General features: G+C 38.5%; 1 protein-coding gene across 1 annotated transcript in view; it reads left to right on the forward strand.

The window, feature by feature from the left end:
• The window catches only part of LOC123714875 (cytoplasmic dynein 2 heavy chain 1), a 68,262-nt gene that overhangs the window by 39,280 nt on the left and 10,614 nt on the right, over positions 1 to 18,368 (forward strand). Inside the window, exons 33-61 of the mRNA XM_045669502.1 lie at positions 207 to 430; positions 1,404 to 1,586; positions 1,723 to 1,846; positions 2,515 to 2,622; positions 2,790 to 2,946; positions 3,027 to 3,234; positions 3,487 to 3,655; positions 3,910 to 4,056; positions 5,410 to 5,579; positions 5,763 to 5,865; positions 6,352 to 6,471; positions 7,075 to 7,220; positions 7,356 to 7,479; positions 7,772 to 7,885; positions 8,353 to 8,560; positions 9,097 to 9,182; positions 9,299 to 9,436; positions 9,706 to 9,877; positions 10,236 to 10,401; positions 10,823 to 11,018; positions 11,343 to 11,557; positions 12,279 to 12,375; positions 13,027 to 13,163; positions 13,397 to 13,606; positions 13,677 to 13,890; positions 15,728 to 15,828; positions 16,273 to 16,429; positions 16,580 to 16,734; positions 18,126 to 18,307. Coding sequence (XP_045525458.1) covers positions 207 to 430; positions 1,404 to 1,586; positions 1,723 to 1,846; positions 2,515 to 2,622; positions 2,790 to 2,946; positions 3,027 to 3,234; positions 3,487 to 3,655; positions 3,910 to 4,056; positions 5,410 to 5,579; positions 5,763 to 5,865; positions 6,352 to 6,471; positions 7,075 to 7,220; positions 7,356 to 7,479; positions 7,772 to 7,885; positions 8,353 to 8,560; positions 9,097 to 9,182; positions 9,299 to 9,436; positions 9,706 to 9,877; positions 10,236 to 10,401; positions 10,823 to 11,018; positions 11,343 to 11,557; positions 12,279 to 12,375; positions 13,027 to 13,163; positions 13,397 to 13,606; positions 13,677 to 13,890; positions 15,728 to 15,828; positions 16,273 to 16,429; positions 16,580 to 16,734; positions 18,126 to 18,307 — 4,531 coding nt within the window. The remainder of the gene's footprint in view (positions 1 to 206; positions 431 to 1,403; positions 1,587 to 1,722; positions 1,847 to 2,514; positions 2,623 to 2,789; positions 2,947 to 3,026; positions 3,235 to 3,486; positions 3,656 to 3,909; positions 4,057 to 5,409; positions 5,580 to 5,762; positions 5,866 to 6,351; positions 6,472 to 7,074; positions 7,221 to 7,355; positions 7,480 to 7,771; positions 7,886 to 8,352; positions 8,561 to 9,096; positions 9,183 to 9,298; positions 9,437 to 9,705; positions 9,878 to 10,235; positions 10,402 to 10,822; positions 11,019 to 11,342; positions 11,558 to 12,278; positions 12,376 to 13,026; positions 13,164 to 13,396; positions 13,607 to 13,676; positions 13,891 to 15,727; positions 15,829 to 16,272; positions 16,430 to 16,579; positions 16,735 to 18,125; positions 18,308 to 18,368) is intronic.

Raw genomic sequence — 18,368 nt, forward strand, 5'->3', positions numbered from 1 at the left:
ACAGTGATGGTTTCTCATCAATACTGTGTTGTTTAATAATCTTTAGGTACTTTGTTTTTAAATTGTATATATACTATCATTTATATCTAATATTTAGGTTGTATTAGCAAACGTCTTGTCAAATTTCCGAGAATCACGTATTTAGTCTTACCATTTTTATTTGGCCGCTATAACATCATTGGAGAAAATATTCTCTTACATCACAGGTCTGCGTGTCACCCTGGTGCGGCATAGCGGTGACGCTGAACCCAGTGGGTCGTGGATACGGGGGTCGTCGCGAATTGCCATCCGCCCTACAGCGCGTGCTTCGCCCCGTGGCCCTTACGACACCCACTCCTGGTCCCCTGGCCTCGCACCTCTTGGCCGCCCATGGGGCTTCGCACCCGACCAGGCTGGCGGCTGACTTGACCTCCGTTTTTACTCTATCCAGGTAGAGTCCTATAGTGTAAAGCTTATTCGTGTTACATCTTACGAAAAGTGTTGTCAAGTTATATAAAGCTTTGAAGCACGTGTGTCATGTCGTATATTCTAGTAATAATAAAATCGGTTTAGTAGTTTCTGTTAAGGGATTTGAAGAAGTTAATTTGACAGGTATCTGAAGTTGGTTTATATATTTTGTAATTTCTTTTATTTAAAAATAATAAATTCAGTGTCTCAAGTCGGTGGCCCAGGTTCCTAAGTTTTTTTTTTTAATTTTAACTTTATTTTTTGTCTCCCATATAACAAGAATAAATAAGATTACTAATGAGAAGGTATTGGGAGACTGGTTTTCAAACTAGGTAAGAACCTGGTATATGGATAACCAGACGTTTATTTATTTAGTTTTGATTGGTTAAGGTATATATATACATATGTTGGTCTAGATTATTGATAGTCACCGTGACCACGCACGCTGAAAAGCACGCGAAACGTCAGAGAATTTTTTTTTAAATTAGGATTATGTAAATAATTATAAGTTTTATTAATAATACATAGCTTTAATCCGTTCAAAAAGTGTTTTTCTTGATATTCATTTGTTAAAAATCGTTTTATTTATTCTTAGGCAGCTAATGTTATTTATATCTGTGTGTAATTATGTACCTTTACGACGATAGTATTATTCTTTAGGATAAAAATTTAAATAAAGGCTAAAAAAACATCTATCATGCGTGCGTGGTCACGGTGACTGAAGACAAAAGGTGTTGAATGTCAAAAGTATGAAAGCTGTAGAGAAAGTTGTGTTATCTGTATTTATTTCCCCGGAGTTGGTATCGACTACAAGATGACGGGTTTGTCACGACGTGTTGTAGAGCATACGAAACTAATAATAATACAAATAGCTTTAATCCGGCAAAAAAATTGTTTCCTTTTTATTGGCTTTAATTGTCAAACGGCAGCAAATAAATGAAAATGACTTCCACCAGTAACCTCCTGAGCAGCCAGCGTCACTACGACTGGGGCCTGCGTGCCCTGAAGGCGGCGGTGGGCAGCTGTGGGCAGGGCTTAAGGGCTCGAGGCGTGCGGGAGGAACTTGCACAGCGCGCCATCTTGCGGAAAGTGCTCAAACTCAACAACCTCTCCAAATTGACGAAGCCGGATGCCGACAGGTAAGTCTTTTAAGTTGCAATAAAAGGATTCTTAGCAATTACGACTGTTTGCACGTAGAAAGCAAACTGTTACGTTAGTCCAAACAACAAATGCTGAACCTTTTTCAAATTCAAATATATTTTACATCGTTTTCAGATTCGAGAATATTCTATCGTTGGTGTTCGCTGATGTGCCTGAAGAGGAACTGGTCCAGAACTCTTTCTCTGTGTCTGTCCAGTCTGCGTTTGAACCGCTGTATATTGTGTATAATCAGTTGCAGGTAAAAAATAAAATAAATAAAAATTACAATTTTTTTGTAATCTATGGACATGTTTCGTTTTACTTTTATTCCTTTATAAGATGAGTGTAAGTTTGCCAATGTCCTACTAGGCTCACGCAAATTTTGGATATTCTTGACCCCCCCCCCCATGAAACGCCACCGAAACGTTTTCTGTATCCAATAGTAAAACGTTTCGTGACCACCCCCAGTGACTCTTTATACCTAAAACTTACCATTATGTGGTGTCAAGTACTGTAAAGTGGAAAATAATATTATCAATAATGCGTTATTCAATACCCGCCCCGCATCGTAACGTTTTACAAGAGGGTAACCCCCCCCCCATTCGTTACGTAATACTTGAAATCTCCCTTTCCCATTTTCTCACTTCAGGCTGGCCTAAGCTTCTGTGTCTTATTTAAATTTATCTTTCTTGGTAAAATTGTCTGAAAATTCTAACCAAAAAAACTAATTAATACGAATATATACAAAAAGCTATTTGCTTTAAAGATTTACACCACATTTCATATAATCACAGAAACCAAAATACCGGGACACAATATTAACAAACTAAAAAGTTTATTGACTAAAAGTTAATAGTAGTTCCCAGTGAAATTAAGTTACTGTTACAATTAAAAAACACTTTACCAATTTTTTAAAATAACTCTCAGGCCGAGAAATGTATGGAACTGTATGAGCAGCTGCAACAACGAATGGGTGTGGTGATAGTTGGTCCGCCTGGCTCCGGGAAGACTTCTATTAGAAAATTATTGAAAAATGTAAGTAAATACATACTTTGGAATACTGATTTTAATGTTAATATTAATCTTATCTCCATTTTTTAAACTGTTGAGATTTCCATAACCGATTTACATGGATCTTGGACTGTTTTCTACTTCTATATATCTACTTAAGCTAATAAATATAATATTAATAATATTTCCAGGCCCTGATATCGAGCGGTCGGACGGTAATGGAGCACGTCATATACCCAAAGGCGGTTCATCGCGAGAGTCTGTTGGGGCACGTCGATCACGACACACGGCAGTGGACCGATGGAGTCATATCCGCTATCGCCTTGCAGGTCTCGCAGCAGCCTCCAGGTCAGTGCTCTCTACGAGTGTAAAGGCAGACAAATTTATTACTTTAAATTTAGGTAGAAATGATATATGAAATATTCCAGATGTACATTCCTGGGTGGTATGCGATGGCGACATTGACCCAGAGTGGATAGAGGCCTTGAACTCGGTGCTGGACGACAACAGGTTGTTGACTCTGCCTTCCGGTTGGAGAGTCCAGTTCGGACAAAATGTCAACTTCATCTTTGAGACGCACAGCTTGGAACACGCTTCGCCGGCCACCATTTCGCGGATGGGAATCATTTTGTTGAGGTGAGCAGGTCTTTTTAACTAAACTTCGTTTACTAATCTTTCAGTTAAATGAAGGTAAAGCACAAGAAAGAGTTATAAAAATACCTTTAATCATAGAAATGAACCAAAGAAAGTGATTACAGAATGATCTTTTCAATAACATTTATGTTGAGTTGAGTTTTTTTCATAAAAAATGGTTAATTGAGCACAACGCCATCTACCGTCAGAGTTTGTTTTGTTAAATCGTGGATGAAACCCATTGTTTGTTGTCAGTGAGGAAGAATGCTGTGTGCAGGAAGTTCTTCAAAATTGGATGAGGGAAGCTGAGAGTGATGAAATGTTAAAAGGTGCCACAGCATTGATACAGAGTGTGGTGCAAAGGTGTCTGAAATGGTTTGACAGTCACAAGTCGAGTACGCTCCAATTTTACAGAATCTCAATGGTAAGAAGATTAATTAATTTTATTATTCAAATTACAAATTTCATTTTATAAAAATATAGCTGATAATGGAACACACAAAATTGTTTTTATATCTATATATTATATGGGTTATATGTACTTCACAATGAAGATTGAAACAGTCTAATATAATATAATTAGAAAATTGGTTACTGTCAAAAGATGGCGTTCATACAGATTTCTGTCTTTTGTAAAATTTTATTTAATCCAATATAATGAAATAATGTTGTAAACAGGTACAACAAATCTTCACTCAACTCGAATACGTAGCTCAAGAAACTGACAATAAACATCTTTCAATGGAAGAAGTGGTATATTCATCTCTGCAGCAAAGTGTCATTGGTCTGCTAAAGGAGAATGCTGTTCACGTGTTTCATGAAGAGGTCAGTTAATACATTAGCGTATTGTTACGGAGACGGGTCGACTGCAATGTTTCTAGATTTATCCACTACTTAGAGAACTTTTCAGCAGGCTGTAATATGAATTCTGACCGTTTCAGGAGAGTGTCAATCACATATTAGAAAATTGTAATTTCCATAATATTACCCTAGTTTTTAGGAAGCTGAAACCTTTTTTCAGTCAGTTTCAGAACATGTATAGTCGAGTGGCGCAGTTTTCAGGAGACCCGTTTTCAGGCGTTTTCAGGCCTAGGTATAACCCTTTGATGAAGGAATATTCTAGACCAAACTTTCTAGGTGTGAGACAAGGACGAAATGATACGAGAGAGAGAGAGAGAGAAAATCAGAACTTTCTCGAAACTAGACTGAGCCCTCTAGAACCCCGTACGACAAGGACGGAGCAACGTGCGAAAGAGACAAAGAGTGCGGACGTTCTAGAATTGTGCAATCGCTACTCAGTAGCAAGCCCGCCTAGAAAGTTCTCGAATATTGTTTAGAATTATTCCCAGGGATATATATGCGAGCCGAAACGCGACTAGTCGCCTTTAGTTTTGAATGCGATAACAAGAGCGAAACACCGAAGCGATAAAGTGCGAATAAAGTGAATACAAGTGATAAAGTACTGTGTGAAGTGTGCATAAGTGAAGTAATTAGTGACTGTGTTTTTGTGTGTTATTAGTGCATCTCTGCAATTAATTTGTGCCCATAAATTCCTCATTGATTTTTCAAGAAATAAACCCTTGAATAAATCTACGGCATTTCTATCCGATCCCCTAGCTCGTAACAGTATTTATTGCATCTTGTTCTAAAACCTGGTTGAATCATCTGGTCTTGGTCTAGAAATTCCGTTTCACTTTCATTATAATTTTTATTTATTGGTACAAAATCAGCTCAGGCGTTGCGTAGGTGTGAGTGATAACTAAAAAGCGGTGGTACTACAGCCAATTAGGTCTGGGCCTATTTTGGGTCTCGGTCATGTTGGTCTTCACCGTTCGAGGGAATGTTAGTCCCACCCTGAAGCCACTAGGCCACCACTGCTCACGCGCGTGAGGGATTAAAGAAGTTTATTTCGTATTTTTTCATTACTTAATTTGATAATTGCTTTGCTTGATCAAGGCAGGAAAAAAAATTCGGAGCTGTCCAGCCATTTTGGTCTATCTAAAGTTTGACATATTTGACAGTACTCAAGGGGAAGTTGTGAATTTAGTTGCCTTTTGAATGTTGACCTTAAACCTTAATTCAACATATAAAGTTTGGTTCATTTTTTATGTCAAACCACTTCTGTTATTTGTTAAAAGCGATTTGATGTTAGTGTCGTTGTTGTCTTACTCCTTTCAGATGTCGGACATTTTGGGTCCGCCACCACAGACCACTACGCACCTGTGCGAGCGCGTGTCTGATGTTTTGATAATGTCGCCGCGTTTAAATGCGCCCGCGCAGACTTTACGCGCAGTTGTCAACGCACGATCCCACGCCGTTATAATGGGATATGAGGCGTGCGCTAAGTAGTGAGTTTACTTCGATTACATTTGTTTATACATACGTTTTAATATATTGTGACTATATATTTTTTAATAATCTGAGAAATTTGACCAATTTAACTACGTAATTTAAATATAATGACTAGTGTCCATAATTTTAAACAAAAAATTGCATTTCTCATATGGAATATTCGTCTCTGAAATTTGCAGCGCTTTGGCGGAATTCGTCCTAAGGGAAACAAATGCCACGATTGTGCCAATCGACTGTTCTCCGTTATTGGAACCGGCCGATATCATCTCTGAACTAAAACGAGTATGTAGATCATTCAATTGTTCATTAATTAACAACTTTAATAAAACAAATTTTCTGATCTATCTTTTTAAAAGGAAGACGAAAGGCAACGGTGAATTGAAACACTTTTTCCGGTTTTTAAAATCGGTAAAAAAATGTGTATTTTAAAAAATAATATAAAAAGGCGTTAATAATAAAATTAGTATAGTTGTTAAACCGTAATAAATGTTGTTTAATTGTACAATTTTAAAGGCTAATAACTCATAGTAGGCAATTTTTTAAGAGTAAATAATTGTTTAAAAACAACGCATTTGTTATGTGTTTTCAGACAATAATTTAATGGCGTAAATATTAAAATTCATAGTTACTATTTTTCTTTATTTTGTTCCTTTCTCCTTAGTGAATATAATGTTTGCCTATAGTGCCGTTACATACAAGCTTAGTTGCAATTACAAATTTTCTGACTATTACTGTTAAAAATACGTAATAATGATTAAACTTTAACAGAATAATGTGGTCCGCTCTGCGGGTGGCTCAAACTCCCGCGTAGTGGTGCTGGTTCGAGCTCTCCACAGAGCTAGAGTTGATGCTTGGGGTTCTTCTCCTGTCCATTCCTTCTTGTTGCAGGTATCTTCTATTCTCGTACTATTAGAGAAAAACACGGGAATTAAGCTGTCACATAATAAAATGAAAACAGTTTTGTCTTTATAGTTTTAAATATATATGTCGGAGAATGAATATTTTAAAATTCCCGCCACTCTGAAATTAGTCGTAGAATGCGGTGTGGTATGTAAATAAAGACTGTCAACGTTGACAATTGACAATGCCTAGTCTGTGTGATCTACCAAATGTCAGTGGCGCGACTGTTTCGTGGCAGTAAGTGAATTCTTTAGTCACTTGAGTTTCGAACGTCGCCTGCGCCGCACGTGCGCACTGACTGTGTTATAATGTCGGACGACGGTAGTAACACCAATTTTGCAATTATTAATCGCGTTGAATCTGCGACATATATGTTATTGACCAATAAAATTTACAATGTGGTTTCATGCTCCAACTTCTGCATTTTCTTCTTAATCGACATGAAGATGATCTTTAGTGCTTGATACACGCCATTGTTTTTCAGTCCAATGCCTTTTTTCACAATTATTTCCTTCACCAAGCAAGCTTAAACGCGAACATAACTAGAAAAGTCCATGTCCAGTCACCACAGTCTGACCCTAACATTTACAGCTAATCCAAGGCAATGGATTCTGGAGCTCGGATGAAAATGGTTCTCAATGGCATAGCATTACGCGCGTGAGCGTCATCGCGACAGCGGAACCTCGCGCTAATATTGCCTCGAGACTGGCGGCTGCGCTTGCGCATATTTATATACCGTAAGTATAACAATTACAATAAACTTATTAAATTGATACCTGAAATAATATCGGCATTTTGAATAGAGTTTGATGTTGGATTTCTAAATGTATATTAAATAAATATTTAAATACTTACATCATTATTCATTTCAGAGAACCTACGGAAGAAGAGCAGTTGGAGTTGGTAACAAGTTCTTTGAAGGAAAATGTGACCAAGAACTTTGGAGATGATGACGTGTTGATGTCGGCAAAGAAAATCCTGTCAATGTTTAAAGAAGTAATATTTAACTATATATATTTATAGCTAATTGGAGATAAAAAAAAATATTAACAAGACCCGTTTTACATTTCAAAAAGATATTAAAGATTCAAAGGGTGTGAGCTTACTGGCAATGTGAGCTCGGCTAGTCCCTGTTATATAAAACAAAACAAATCTGTAAAAGCCCGGCAACGCAATTGCGAGCCGTCTGGATGTGTAAGTGGAGCATGCATTGTTCAAATGCAGTGCAGTTCTGTCATGCAGTTCGCCAGGTGCAATTCCACCTTATATTTGATACATTTTCCCACAGATAACAGAGAAATTCGATGCGAAGCCACATTACACCTGGAACTCCTCCCACTTGAAGACTTTGTGTGAGAATATAAAGTGGTACAGCCTCGCAACTTCAGCAGATCTTGTAGCAGTGAGTGTTTAAGAAATATTTTTAGAATAAGAGAGAGTCGAATGAATCATCCTCAAATAATGGTAGAGAGTGGTCGAGTGATGTGAGATCTCTTTGCATCGTCGGCTTTATCACGGTGAACGTTGAGAGGAGTTCGGAGTAATTTATATAGCAAAATTTTTGATATTCCACCTTCATCAGCTCGACGTCCGTGTTTCCCCAACTTAGCGTTTCTTAATGCAGTTTTTGCCACGCACCTCCACTAGGTGGAACCAGCTTCAAAAAAAGAGAGTATTAATTCTTTAAAGGCCGGCATCGCACTCGCAAGCCTTCTGGCCACCATTACAATTGTCATATTTAGGAAGCTTTTCTAAGTAAAAGATGTCAGTGTGAGAAATTTTTTTTTGTGGCAAAATGCATTGACACTGAAAAGACATAAACTACATATTTGTAAAGGAGAGTTTTAGCGTGGTTAAATGTTTTTTCAGGCCCTCAACTCTCAAGCGAAAATGATATTCCGTGATCGTCTCCTAACAGACGAGGAAAAAGCAGATTTTGATGCTTTAATCCATAAATACCTTGATGTGGAGAAAGATATGAACTACAAAATGCTTTTGAGAGGCGATGGAGTCCACTTAGAAGGCATAGACTACGCCGCTTGGTACCAGAACACACTAAACCTTATCAACCAATGCTGTGAGTATAACTTACAAAAAAGCTTCAATCCTTCCAGACCTAAGAGAGCAGATTTGATATTTCTGGAATAATCGTACTGATCGCCAGGAATTGCTTAAAATGTTAAACTTAATGTACCCGAGAATAGAACTGTGTGTTAAGTGCTAAGCGAACAGTCAAAAAAGGTTTTGTTGCAAAGTGAACGTGCAAAAAAATACTAACCTGTTAGGTTAGGTTAGATAATAATTGTTTTTTTTTTTTGGACCGTAAAAACAATAAGTATTGGCAACTTTCTACATAAAGGCTTTTTTTTATTTTCTAAACATTTTCAGTGTTACGAAAATGTAGATTTTGACTGAAATTACTCTGGCAGATTCAATACTCTACTTTTTCTTGAATTCTTTTGATTAAACCCCCCCCCCCCCCTTCCACTCGCAACCCCCTATTCGGGCGACGTATGTCTAAATCGTTACCATGTACTCTCATAGTGGACCTCGGACATCTTAGGAAACATAATACATATTTATTTTTACGTAGTTAAATTTTTTATATTTCAGTGACTGAAGATGAAAAGGCCTTCGGTGATGGTGGCATGGAGATTTGTAAGGAGTTGTCTACGCTGTGTCCTTCAATTGCTCTGGCGGTAAGTAATTTAGTCATACCGAAGACTTTAAAGAAATATTTGAAGGTGGAAATCCAGTCCAAAATTTGCATCATTTTGTATTTTAGAAGTAAAATATTTGTCATATCTATTTCCAGCTTAATGGGAACGTGGTAACGTGCGTGAGTGGGACGGGCTCCGGCGCATGCGCAGCCGCTCGTATTGTTTGCGCAGCCCTGTCTGCTAATTATGTGCTTGCCGAGCTGCCTGCACAGTTTGCCAACAACTTTAAAGCCGTAAGAATTCTATCAATTGTTCTTTGATTCTAAATATATAATATTTTGTGACAGGATGTCATTGCTCAAATGTGTCTCTCGTACCATAACTCCTCTCGACGTTTGACAATTGACTTATACCTGTAATCTCTGGCTTTCAATTGTGATATATCAATTGGAAACAGTATCAAATATATTTAGCTTTATTATAATCGTGTGTTCGTTGCCATGGTTACGATTCTATTGGTAACCATAGTAACAAGTACCTACTTTCGCGCTTCATAATACAGTCTCTAACGTCTGCAAGTGAAGGAAACCACACTCTATTAATGATCACGGAATGGTCATCCGATGAAAATAACTTGGCCATCATAGAAGCCTATATTCGCGCGGGAACCGTGTACTCACTTCCGGCAAATGTAATGCCATCTATTGGACAGAATGCTGAACAAACGCTTATTAGTAAGTAGTAGTAGTAGAAGTAACGTGATACCTATTCTAGTAAAAAGGGCCGGCGACGCACTTGTGAACCTTCTCGCCATGTGAGTGTCCATGGGCGGTGTTATCACTCGACATGAGGTGGGCCTCCTGCCCGTTTGCCTTCTATTTCATAACCAAAATAAAGTCATGAAAATAAAATATTTTTCTAATTGAGTCGACTTCTTCCATACTCTAATTGAAGGTCCTAGATTTGTTTCACAGCCTTATTTGAAGTCAAGACTTCTTCATTTGTACATGATTTCATTTATCGTTTGATTATTATTGTCAATTGTCAAATGGTCTCATAAATGACGTGTAACTATAGCATTGTCATTTTCAGATATAAAACAAAACCTAGGCATTTTAATATGTTTGCACAAAGATCAAAAGAATTTATCGGAACTTTTGGAAAAGTTCCCATTTATGTCTAACACGGGCAGGTTAATATGGCTCGAGAGATGGTCGGAGGCGACTTTGAGAGAGATGCCGGCTTTGGTTGTTCAGAGGTATTTCCCATTGTACCATGCACCTAGTGTGACTTAGCACCTTTTCATATCAGGTAGAGTACTTTGCATTCACTATTTTCTTTTTATTTACTTACTAAATCTGAAAAACATCATACATTCAATGCCGCTGCAACTTTATATGGGTCTAGCTTTCATCCACAATAATCCTCCACTGGCTTTTTTTATCCTTGGAAACTTTCTTCTATTCCTCTCATTAGTCAACTCGAATCTTTTCATCTGTTCCTTTTATGCCTTGGCGTTTCTATTAGTGCCCTGGTCGGCATCTACCATTAGTGCCCTACTCATCTAGTCTCTAGAGTCTCTCTCACCCACCCACACCCATATTCCATCATTCACCCACTCACTCGCACATTCATTCATTCACCCACTCACTGATTCAATTCATATTCCTGTATTATAGGTTGATTAAAGAAGACGGTGAAGGTATATTGAGAGACGAACAAATTGACATTCCATTGGAGGGAATGATCAGCATTTACAATAGCTTAGAAGAGCAGTTGAAGAGTCCATATCGATACATGCATTTCATTAAAGCATTCTATAATATTGTCACCAAAAAGAAGACAACACTTGTGCAACGACAAAGGATGTTGTCGGTAAGTTTTTTTAAATGTTGCGGCTTCAGCGTGAGACTCTCATCCTTCACGTGTTAGGTCCGAAACTCGGAATTACACCAATACTTTGTGTAGGTTCATTCATAAAAAGACATTGTGCGCATGCCTTAGACCCAAAAGATCGGATTATCACAAATCAGATCGGTCATGGTTGTAGAGTCTTTTTTCTTCTCTACTTTATTTATAAATCTGGACTAGTGTCTAATCCGTACAGAATACTAGATCTATAGAAATAGTTTTTAGTTTAATGATCGTCCATAAATTTAATTCTGAAATATTCGTCTGTTTGTTAAATAATCTCGTCAGGCCGGAGTAGAAGCCCTACGTCGAGCCCGAAGCGACGTCGGCGCACTCCAAGCGCAGGCGGCCGAACAAGAGCTGGAACTCAACGATAAGAGGGAGAAAGCGAATAAAGCGTTGGAGCAGATCGGCGCTACGGTGCGAGCCAACACGGACAAGCACGAGGAGATGCAGACGTTGAAGAAGAATATAGAGACGGAGAATGAGAAGCTGCAAATACGGTGTGTTAAAATAAATAAGCAACAGAAGAAACTATGGAAACTACTTTATTATTTACTAGAGACGAATACTAATTGTACTGAAATATTTGACAAAAAACTGCAACATATTTTTTGAAGTAAAACTTCTTTATCGGCGGTGTAATAAAATTGACCGTCACATTTTGGGGTTACGCGTCACATTTTTTCGTTACGCGTCATCTTTTTCTTGTCCCTACCACGGTTGATTCGAAGAGATTCGAAGCCATTAATGATAGTAATTATTCTATTACACTTATTGAAATTCTGTAATAATCTTAGTAGTGATAAGGTAAATTGAAATAATTGTATTATTTATATTCGTGTCTATGATAATAAAAGCTTTTTGTTAAACTTTTTATAATTTTATTTAACCAATTTCTGTAAAGTTGCATATATGTCATAAAGAAGTTTCACTTCGTAAAATCAACATAGTTATCAAATACGAAATTCTATATATTTCTTAATTGTTATCTGTTGTTAAGTAAATTAAATTAAATAATAAATAGATTACCAGCGACACTAATTTTCATGTTATCCTTATTATCATAAAAAACAGTTTTAACCTTCCAAAGGGGTGGTTTTTTCCTAAATCGATGCGACTGAATTTTTGGCTGCCTAAATGAGATTCTTTTCTGATTATGTATACAATAAAACAGAAGTGTACATCTGTATTAAGCTTGGTAACTTTGTGTGTGAATTTCAGTAAACAAGAAATTGAAGAAGAGTTAGCGGGAGTACAACCTGTGATTGCGGCTGCTCGAGCTGCCGTGGGCGATATCAAACCTGAATCTCTTAGTGAAGTAAGTTATTTGATCGAAATAACTATTTTGTATAGGGTTATCTACAACTATTGCAGCAGTGTTGGCTTGGATTCCGCAACGATCAACCCCGAGGTCTCGTAGGTCTGATCCTTGGGTGTGTACCAATGGACTTTAAATTTGCGCATTTCAAACCATCTATAGTCTACGCATTATGAACTGAGGCTTCGGGTCATAAATCATATTTATGTCTGTCTCGCTCCCACTTACACGTTAGAAAATAAATTCTCCTTTGTACGTATGTACGTACGTACCTTTGTGCGTAACGAAACGTAAGTAATGTAATTAATGTCATAACGAAAAATCATATTTTTATAGAAAAACGTCAACCCGTACTGGTAACGACCAATCGGGAGTCAGAGTGCGTGCGCAGGCGCAGGAGCTTGCTAGCTCGATAACGGGTTGCATGCGGCGTGTACATTCGTACTGTCAATGACATTTCTTGCCCGACGACTCGGATTAAAATGCACCAACTTTGGCATCTCTAAATCCAATCGATGACATGTGGCTGACTTGACTCGTGGCTTTGACCCATTTAAGGCTGGAGCGGAACTGGATTATTATTAATGAACATATTAGATAGTTTTAATACCAAAAAAATACCAAAAAATAACATAAATAATTTTGGTACAGATGCGATCGTTGCGTGCGCCACCAGACGTGGTCCGAGACGTTCTGGAAGGGGTGTTGAGACTGATGGGGATCGCCGATACGTCTTGGCATTCTATGAAGAGCTTCTTATCGAAGCGAGGCGTCAAAGAGGATATACGGTAATGTTATTCAGTTTCTAGTAATAGCTAGTTTTTTTTTAAGTTTGGCAAAATTGCATTTCTATAGAACTATAAAAAAATGTCTTGCCCAATGAATGCTGAATAGTGTCTGACAAAATCGCAAAGTGAGTTCACAGTCGCGATATATATTTTTTGTATTTAATATTATATTACTCGACAATATTGTATTGGCTTGTAATTACGTGAATAAATAAATACATTAACATCTGCAGATGCCTAGACGCGAGTCACATAAGCCCCGAGGCGATAGAGTCGGTGCAGCGCCTGTTGGAGAAGCGCGGAGCATCCTTCGAGCAGGCCACTGCGCGTCGGGCCAGTGCCGCGTGCGCCCCTCTGGCCGCCTGGGTGCACGCCAACCTTGCGCACGCGCAAGCGCTGCTCAGAGTTAAGCCACTGCAGGCGCAGCAGAGGCACTTGCACAAGTCGGTGTTATTTTTTCTTGTATATTTTCCTTATAGGATTTACGATGTATTTTACCTTTTATCATTACAGAAACCTGCAACAAGCGGAAAGCGAACTCGAAGTCCTGTCGAGCGGAATGACGTCGGTGGAGGAGCGTGTGATGTCACTTAAGGAGCAACTCGGGCAGCACACGCGGGACGCGGCAGCTCTTGAGATGCGACTGACAACCGTGACTGACACCATCCAACACGCCAATGGCCTATTGCAACATTTGGCGAACGAGTATCGGACGTGGGAGACTGATGTGGGTAACATTTTTGTCCATCACTTTAGCGTGATTTGAAAGTCAAGAAAATGTATCTAAAATTTAATTATTATATATTTAATTTTATCAAGCAAGCAATAGGGCGCAGAGCAAACGAAAAGAGCAATAACCTCTTCGTATCCTTTCATTTTTCATTTTGTGACTTAATGACTCTTATTAACCGGGGTTTCTAAAAAAAATATTAAACTCCTAAAACACAGCGAACCTTATTTTGAAATGACTTCCCATATTTTTTATTTACACCACAAAATCAGGACAAACACTTGCCACGCGAAATTAAGTACACATTGCAGTAACTCATACAATTAGGGATTGAATTATCAGTACTCTGTCGTGAATCTACTCTTAGCCGAGGTACTCTGTCGTGAATCTACTCTTAGCCGAGGTACTCTGTCGTGAAACTACTCTTAGAAGAGGTACTCTGTCGTGAATCTACTCTTAGCCGAGGTACTCTGTCGTGAATCTACTCTTAGCCGAGGTACTCTGTCGTGAATCTACTCTTAGCCGAGGTACTCTGTCGTGAATCTACTCTTAGCCGAGGTACTCTGTCGTGAATCTACTCTTAGCCGAGGTACTCTGTCGTGAATCTACTCTTAGCCGAGGTACTCTGTCGTGAATCTACTCTTAGCTGAGGTACTCTGTCGTGAATCTACTCTTAGCCGAGGTACTCTGTCGTGAATCTACTCTTAGCTGAGGTACTCTGTCGTGAATCTACTCTTAGCTGAGGTACTCTGTCGTGAATCTACTCTTAGCCGCGGTACTCTGTCGTGAATCTACTCTTAGCTGAGGTACTCTGTCGTGAATCTACTCTTAGCCGAGGTACTCTGTCGTGAATCTACTCTTAGCTGAGGTACTCTGTCGTGAATCTACTCTTAGCCGAGGTACTCTGTCGTGAATCTACTCTTAGCCGAGGTACTCTGTCGTGAATCTACTCTTAGCCGAGGTACTCTGTCGTGAATCTACTCTTAGCCGAGGTACTCTGTCGTGAATCTACTCTTAGCCGAGGTACTCTGTCGTGAATCTACTCTTAGCCGAGGTACTCTGTCGTGAATATACTCTTAGCCGAGGTACTCTGTCGTGAATCTACTCTTAGCCGAGGTACTCTGTCGTGAATCTACTCTTAGCCGAGGTACTCTGTCGTGAATCTACTCTTAGCCGAGGTACTCTGTCGTGAATCTACTCTTAGCCGAGGTACTCTGTCGTGAAACTACTCTTAGAAGAGGTACTCTGTCGTGAATCTACTCTTAGCCGAGGTACTCTGTCGTGAATCTACTCTTAGCCGAGGTACTCTGTCGTGAATCTACTCTTAGCCGAGGTACTCTGACGTGAAACTACTCTTAGAAGAGGTACTCTGTCGTGAATCTACTCTTAGCCGAGGTACTCTGTCGTGAATCTACTCTTAGCCGAGGTACTCTGTCGTGAATCTACTCTTAGCCGAGGTACTCTGTCGTGAATCTACTCTTAGCCGAGGTACTCTGTCGTGAATCTACTCTTAGCCGAGGTACTCTGTCGTGAATCTACTCTTAGCCGAGGTACTCTGTCGTGAAACTACTCTTAGAAGAGGTACTCTGTCGTGAATCTACTCTTAGCCGAGGTACTCTGTCGTGAATCTACTCTTAGCCGAGGTACTCTGTCGTGAATCTACTCTTAGCCGAGGTACTCTGTCGTGAAACTACTCTTAGAAGAGGTGCTCTGTCGTGAATCTACTCTTAGCCGAGGCCAGAAGAGGAGTTTTTACCATGTGAGATGTTAGGTACTTCGATTAAACTACTCGACTCATAATCTTAATGATAACAGTTATACATATTGATTACAGTTACAAAATATATCTCGGGAGATATCGGAACTAAATCAGAGATCGCTGTTGGCGGCCGCATACGTGGTATTTTTACCTGACCTCACGGAGACACAAGCAGAGTAAGTTTATTTAATATAATTGTTATTCTTTTTACGTTTTACGCATTTTCATTTATATTGAATCACCTTGTGCCTTTAAAAAATCTATTTTTTAAAGTCTACTGCGGCTTCATTATAACACTGGACATTTTTTTTAAAACTATAAATATTTTTTAAGCCGCAAATAATGTAATTTATTTTCTAAATATCATCATCATCAGCAATGGTTACGCAGCCCCTTGTGGGCCTTAGCCTCCTCAAGTACACTTCGCCATCGCCATCTATCCAGTGCTTCCCGGGTCCAATTGCGAACCCCTATTGTTTAGAGGTCTTTGACAACTCCATCCCACCAGCATTTTCTAAATATAGACGAGAACTATTTCTAAAAGCAAAAATTTCATTGCAGTTTTTTAGTAGTTGTTACCAAGTTTCTTTAAAAAATACACTTTAATACACACCTTTCAGAGTTCAAGTGAAAAAATGGTGCCAATTACTAGGATACGAAACCAAAAGCTTCTCCGTGATCAGCTTCCTGTCTAGTCCTGAGAAACAGGTGAAATGGGAAGCTGATGGATTGCCTTTGGACCAGTCTGCGCTCAAGAATGCCGTACTTATTGATCAGGTAATTAAGGCATGTTTATCAGACTTTATTATTTTTTCTATACGAATACATTATAATGCAATATCTTGGTTTATTTTCACATAAATAGAGAATTCTAACCGTTTTACAATAATTTAATACTGACTGAACAGTGGACATACCTCTTTTTAGATATTGGATTCGCGTAAATGTGGCCTTACGCCACTAATAATAGACCCTGACGGAGAAGCCATAAACTGGCTCAAGAAGACCCTCAACGGAGCAACCTTTGAGCTCGTCTCGCAGAATAGTGATAAGCTGCAGACCGCTGTGCAATATGCTATAAGGTAATTTCGCTTTCAGTATTCCAATATGGTGGAAGGTTAATTTACTAAATTATACTTAACTGTTTTTTCATTAAAATAACTTACATTATTGTCATGCAATGCGATCTCTTCTAGGCAGCTCTAGTAAGGAAAAAACTAAAAAAAAAATATTAAGGCTAATGTGCAATGAGTGCAGAACCAAATCTTAAAAAAATAAATTATAGAATCACAAAAAAAAATACAAAAAAAACTAAAAAGCTAATCTTACCTCGATGCAATACAGAAGTGTTTGTTGTTTTGATGGATTTTTTTTTGTTTTATTTTTTTTTTCAGATAAAAGAGTTTGTAACATATACCATGTTTGTAATATGTATGTGGTACACTTTAATAAATGAATAAGACTGTTTATTTAAAAGAGGTACTTTATTATGTCATAATGTCTGCTTATAATAATATTAGGTCCTTACATATGAAATTGGCGTTTTGTCGTACTGACCACTTTGACCTCAAATACCTCCTCTTTGGTTAGGAATTTCAAATTCAAATTTGTACAGCTATTTACTCATGTATTTGTGCTTCGATGACCGTCATTCATTTGTCTTTTTCTGTTTGCGTCACTCGTTTTACAAAATGGAAAACTTAAAGTATCGCATTATTTAGGAGTACGAGTTCTGCCGTAGCACAAGTGCTGCGGAAACGACTCGAAGGGTGAATGATGTGTATGGCGGTCATGTTACAAAAAAAAACACAGTTCGTTTTTGGTTCCAACGTTTTCGTTCTGGAAATTTCGACCTGCAGAACAAGCCCCGTGGACTAAAAAATAAAACTGTTTTAATTCACTTGAAGCAAATTGGGAATATTAAAAAGCTTGAAAGGTGGGTACCTCACGAATTGACTGAAGCAAACCGGCAAACGCGCGTCGACTGCTGCGTTACATTACTGAAGAGCTTCAATTGGAATGTCTAATACATCCTCCGTACTCCCCGGACCTTGCTCCAACAGATTACCATTTTTTTCGAAATTTGGACAACTTCTTGCAAGGGAAAAAATTTAACTCTGATGGGGCAGTCCAAATCGCCTTCACAGATTTTATTGATTCCCGTCCGACTGGTTTTTTTATTAAAGGGATCAATGAACTACCTATGGGATGGCAAAAGTGCATAGAAAACAATGGTTTATACTTTGATTAATTAAATATATTATATTTAAAAATATTCGTCTTTTTGTTCCTCCCATACAAAACGCCAATTTCATATGTAAGGACCTAATTTATTAATATTCATATAGTCTGTCTAACAACGTTCCTGGGTGATGGAGTTCATTAAAAGTATTAAAAATCACAGAATTTCCCGCAATTTAGTGATTTTGTCTGAAATAATATTCCAAGTTTATTATTAACATATAAATTACAGACTTAACCGTACACTGGTGGTTTACGACGTGGAGTGCGTACACGCCTCGTGGTGGGGCGGTGGGGTGAAAGGAAACGTGTTGCTGGTGACGCGCGATCCTACGCTCGTCCGCTCTCTGCCCGCGTACGTGCTCGCGGTTCTAAGTCCTCTGTATTTCACTGCGAGGCTGCATGCGTTGTTCGGTTGGTTTTTCAATCTTTTGGTCGAAGCTTCGAATCCTCTCAATACTGAAAATAAATAAAT

This window comes from Pieris brassicae, chromosome 10 (assembly GCF_905147105.1).
Source record: "Pieris brassicae chromosome 10, ilPieBrab1.1, whole genome shotgun sequence".
Lineage (NCBI taxonomy): Eukaryota > Metazoa > Arthropoda > Insecta > Lepidoptera > Pieridae > Pieris > Pieris brassicae.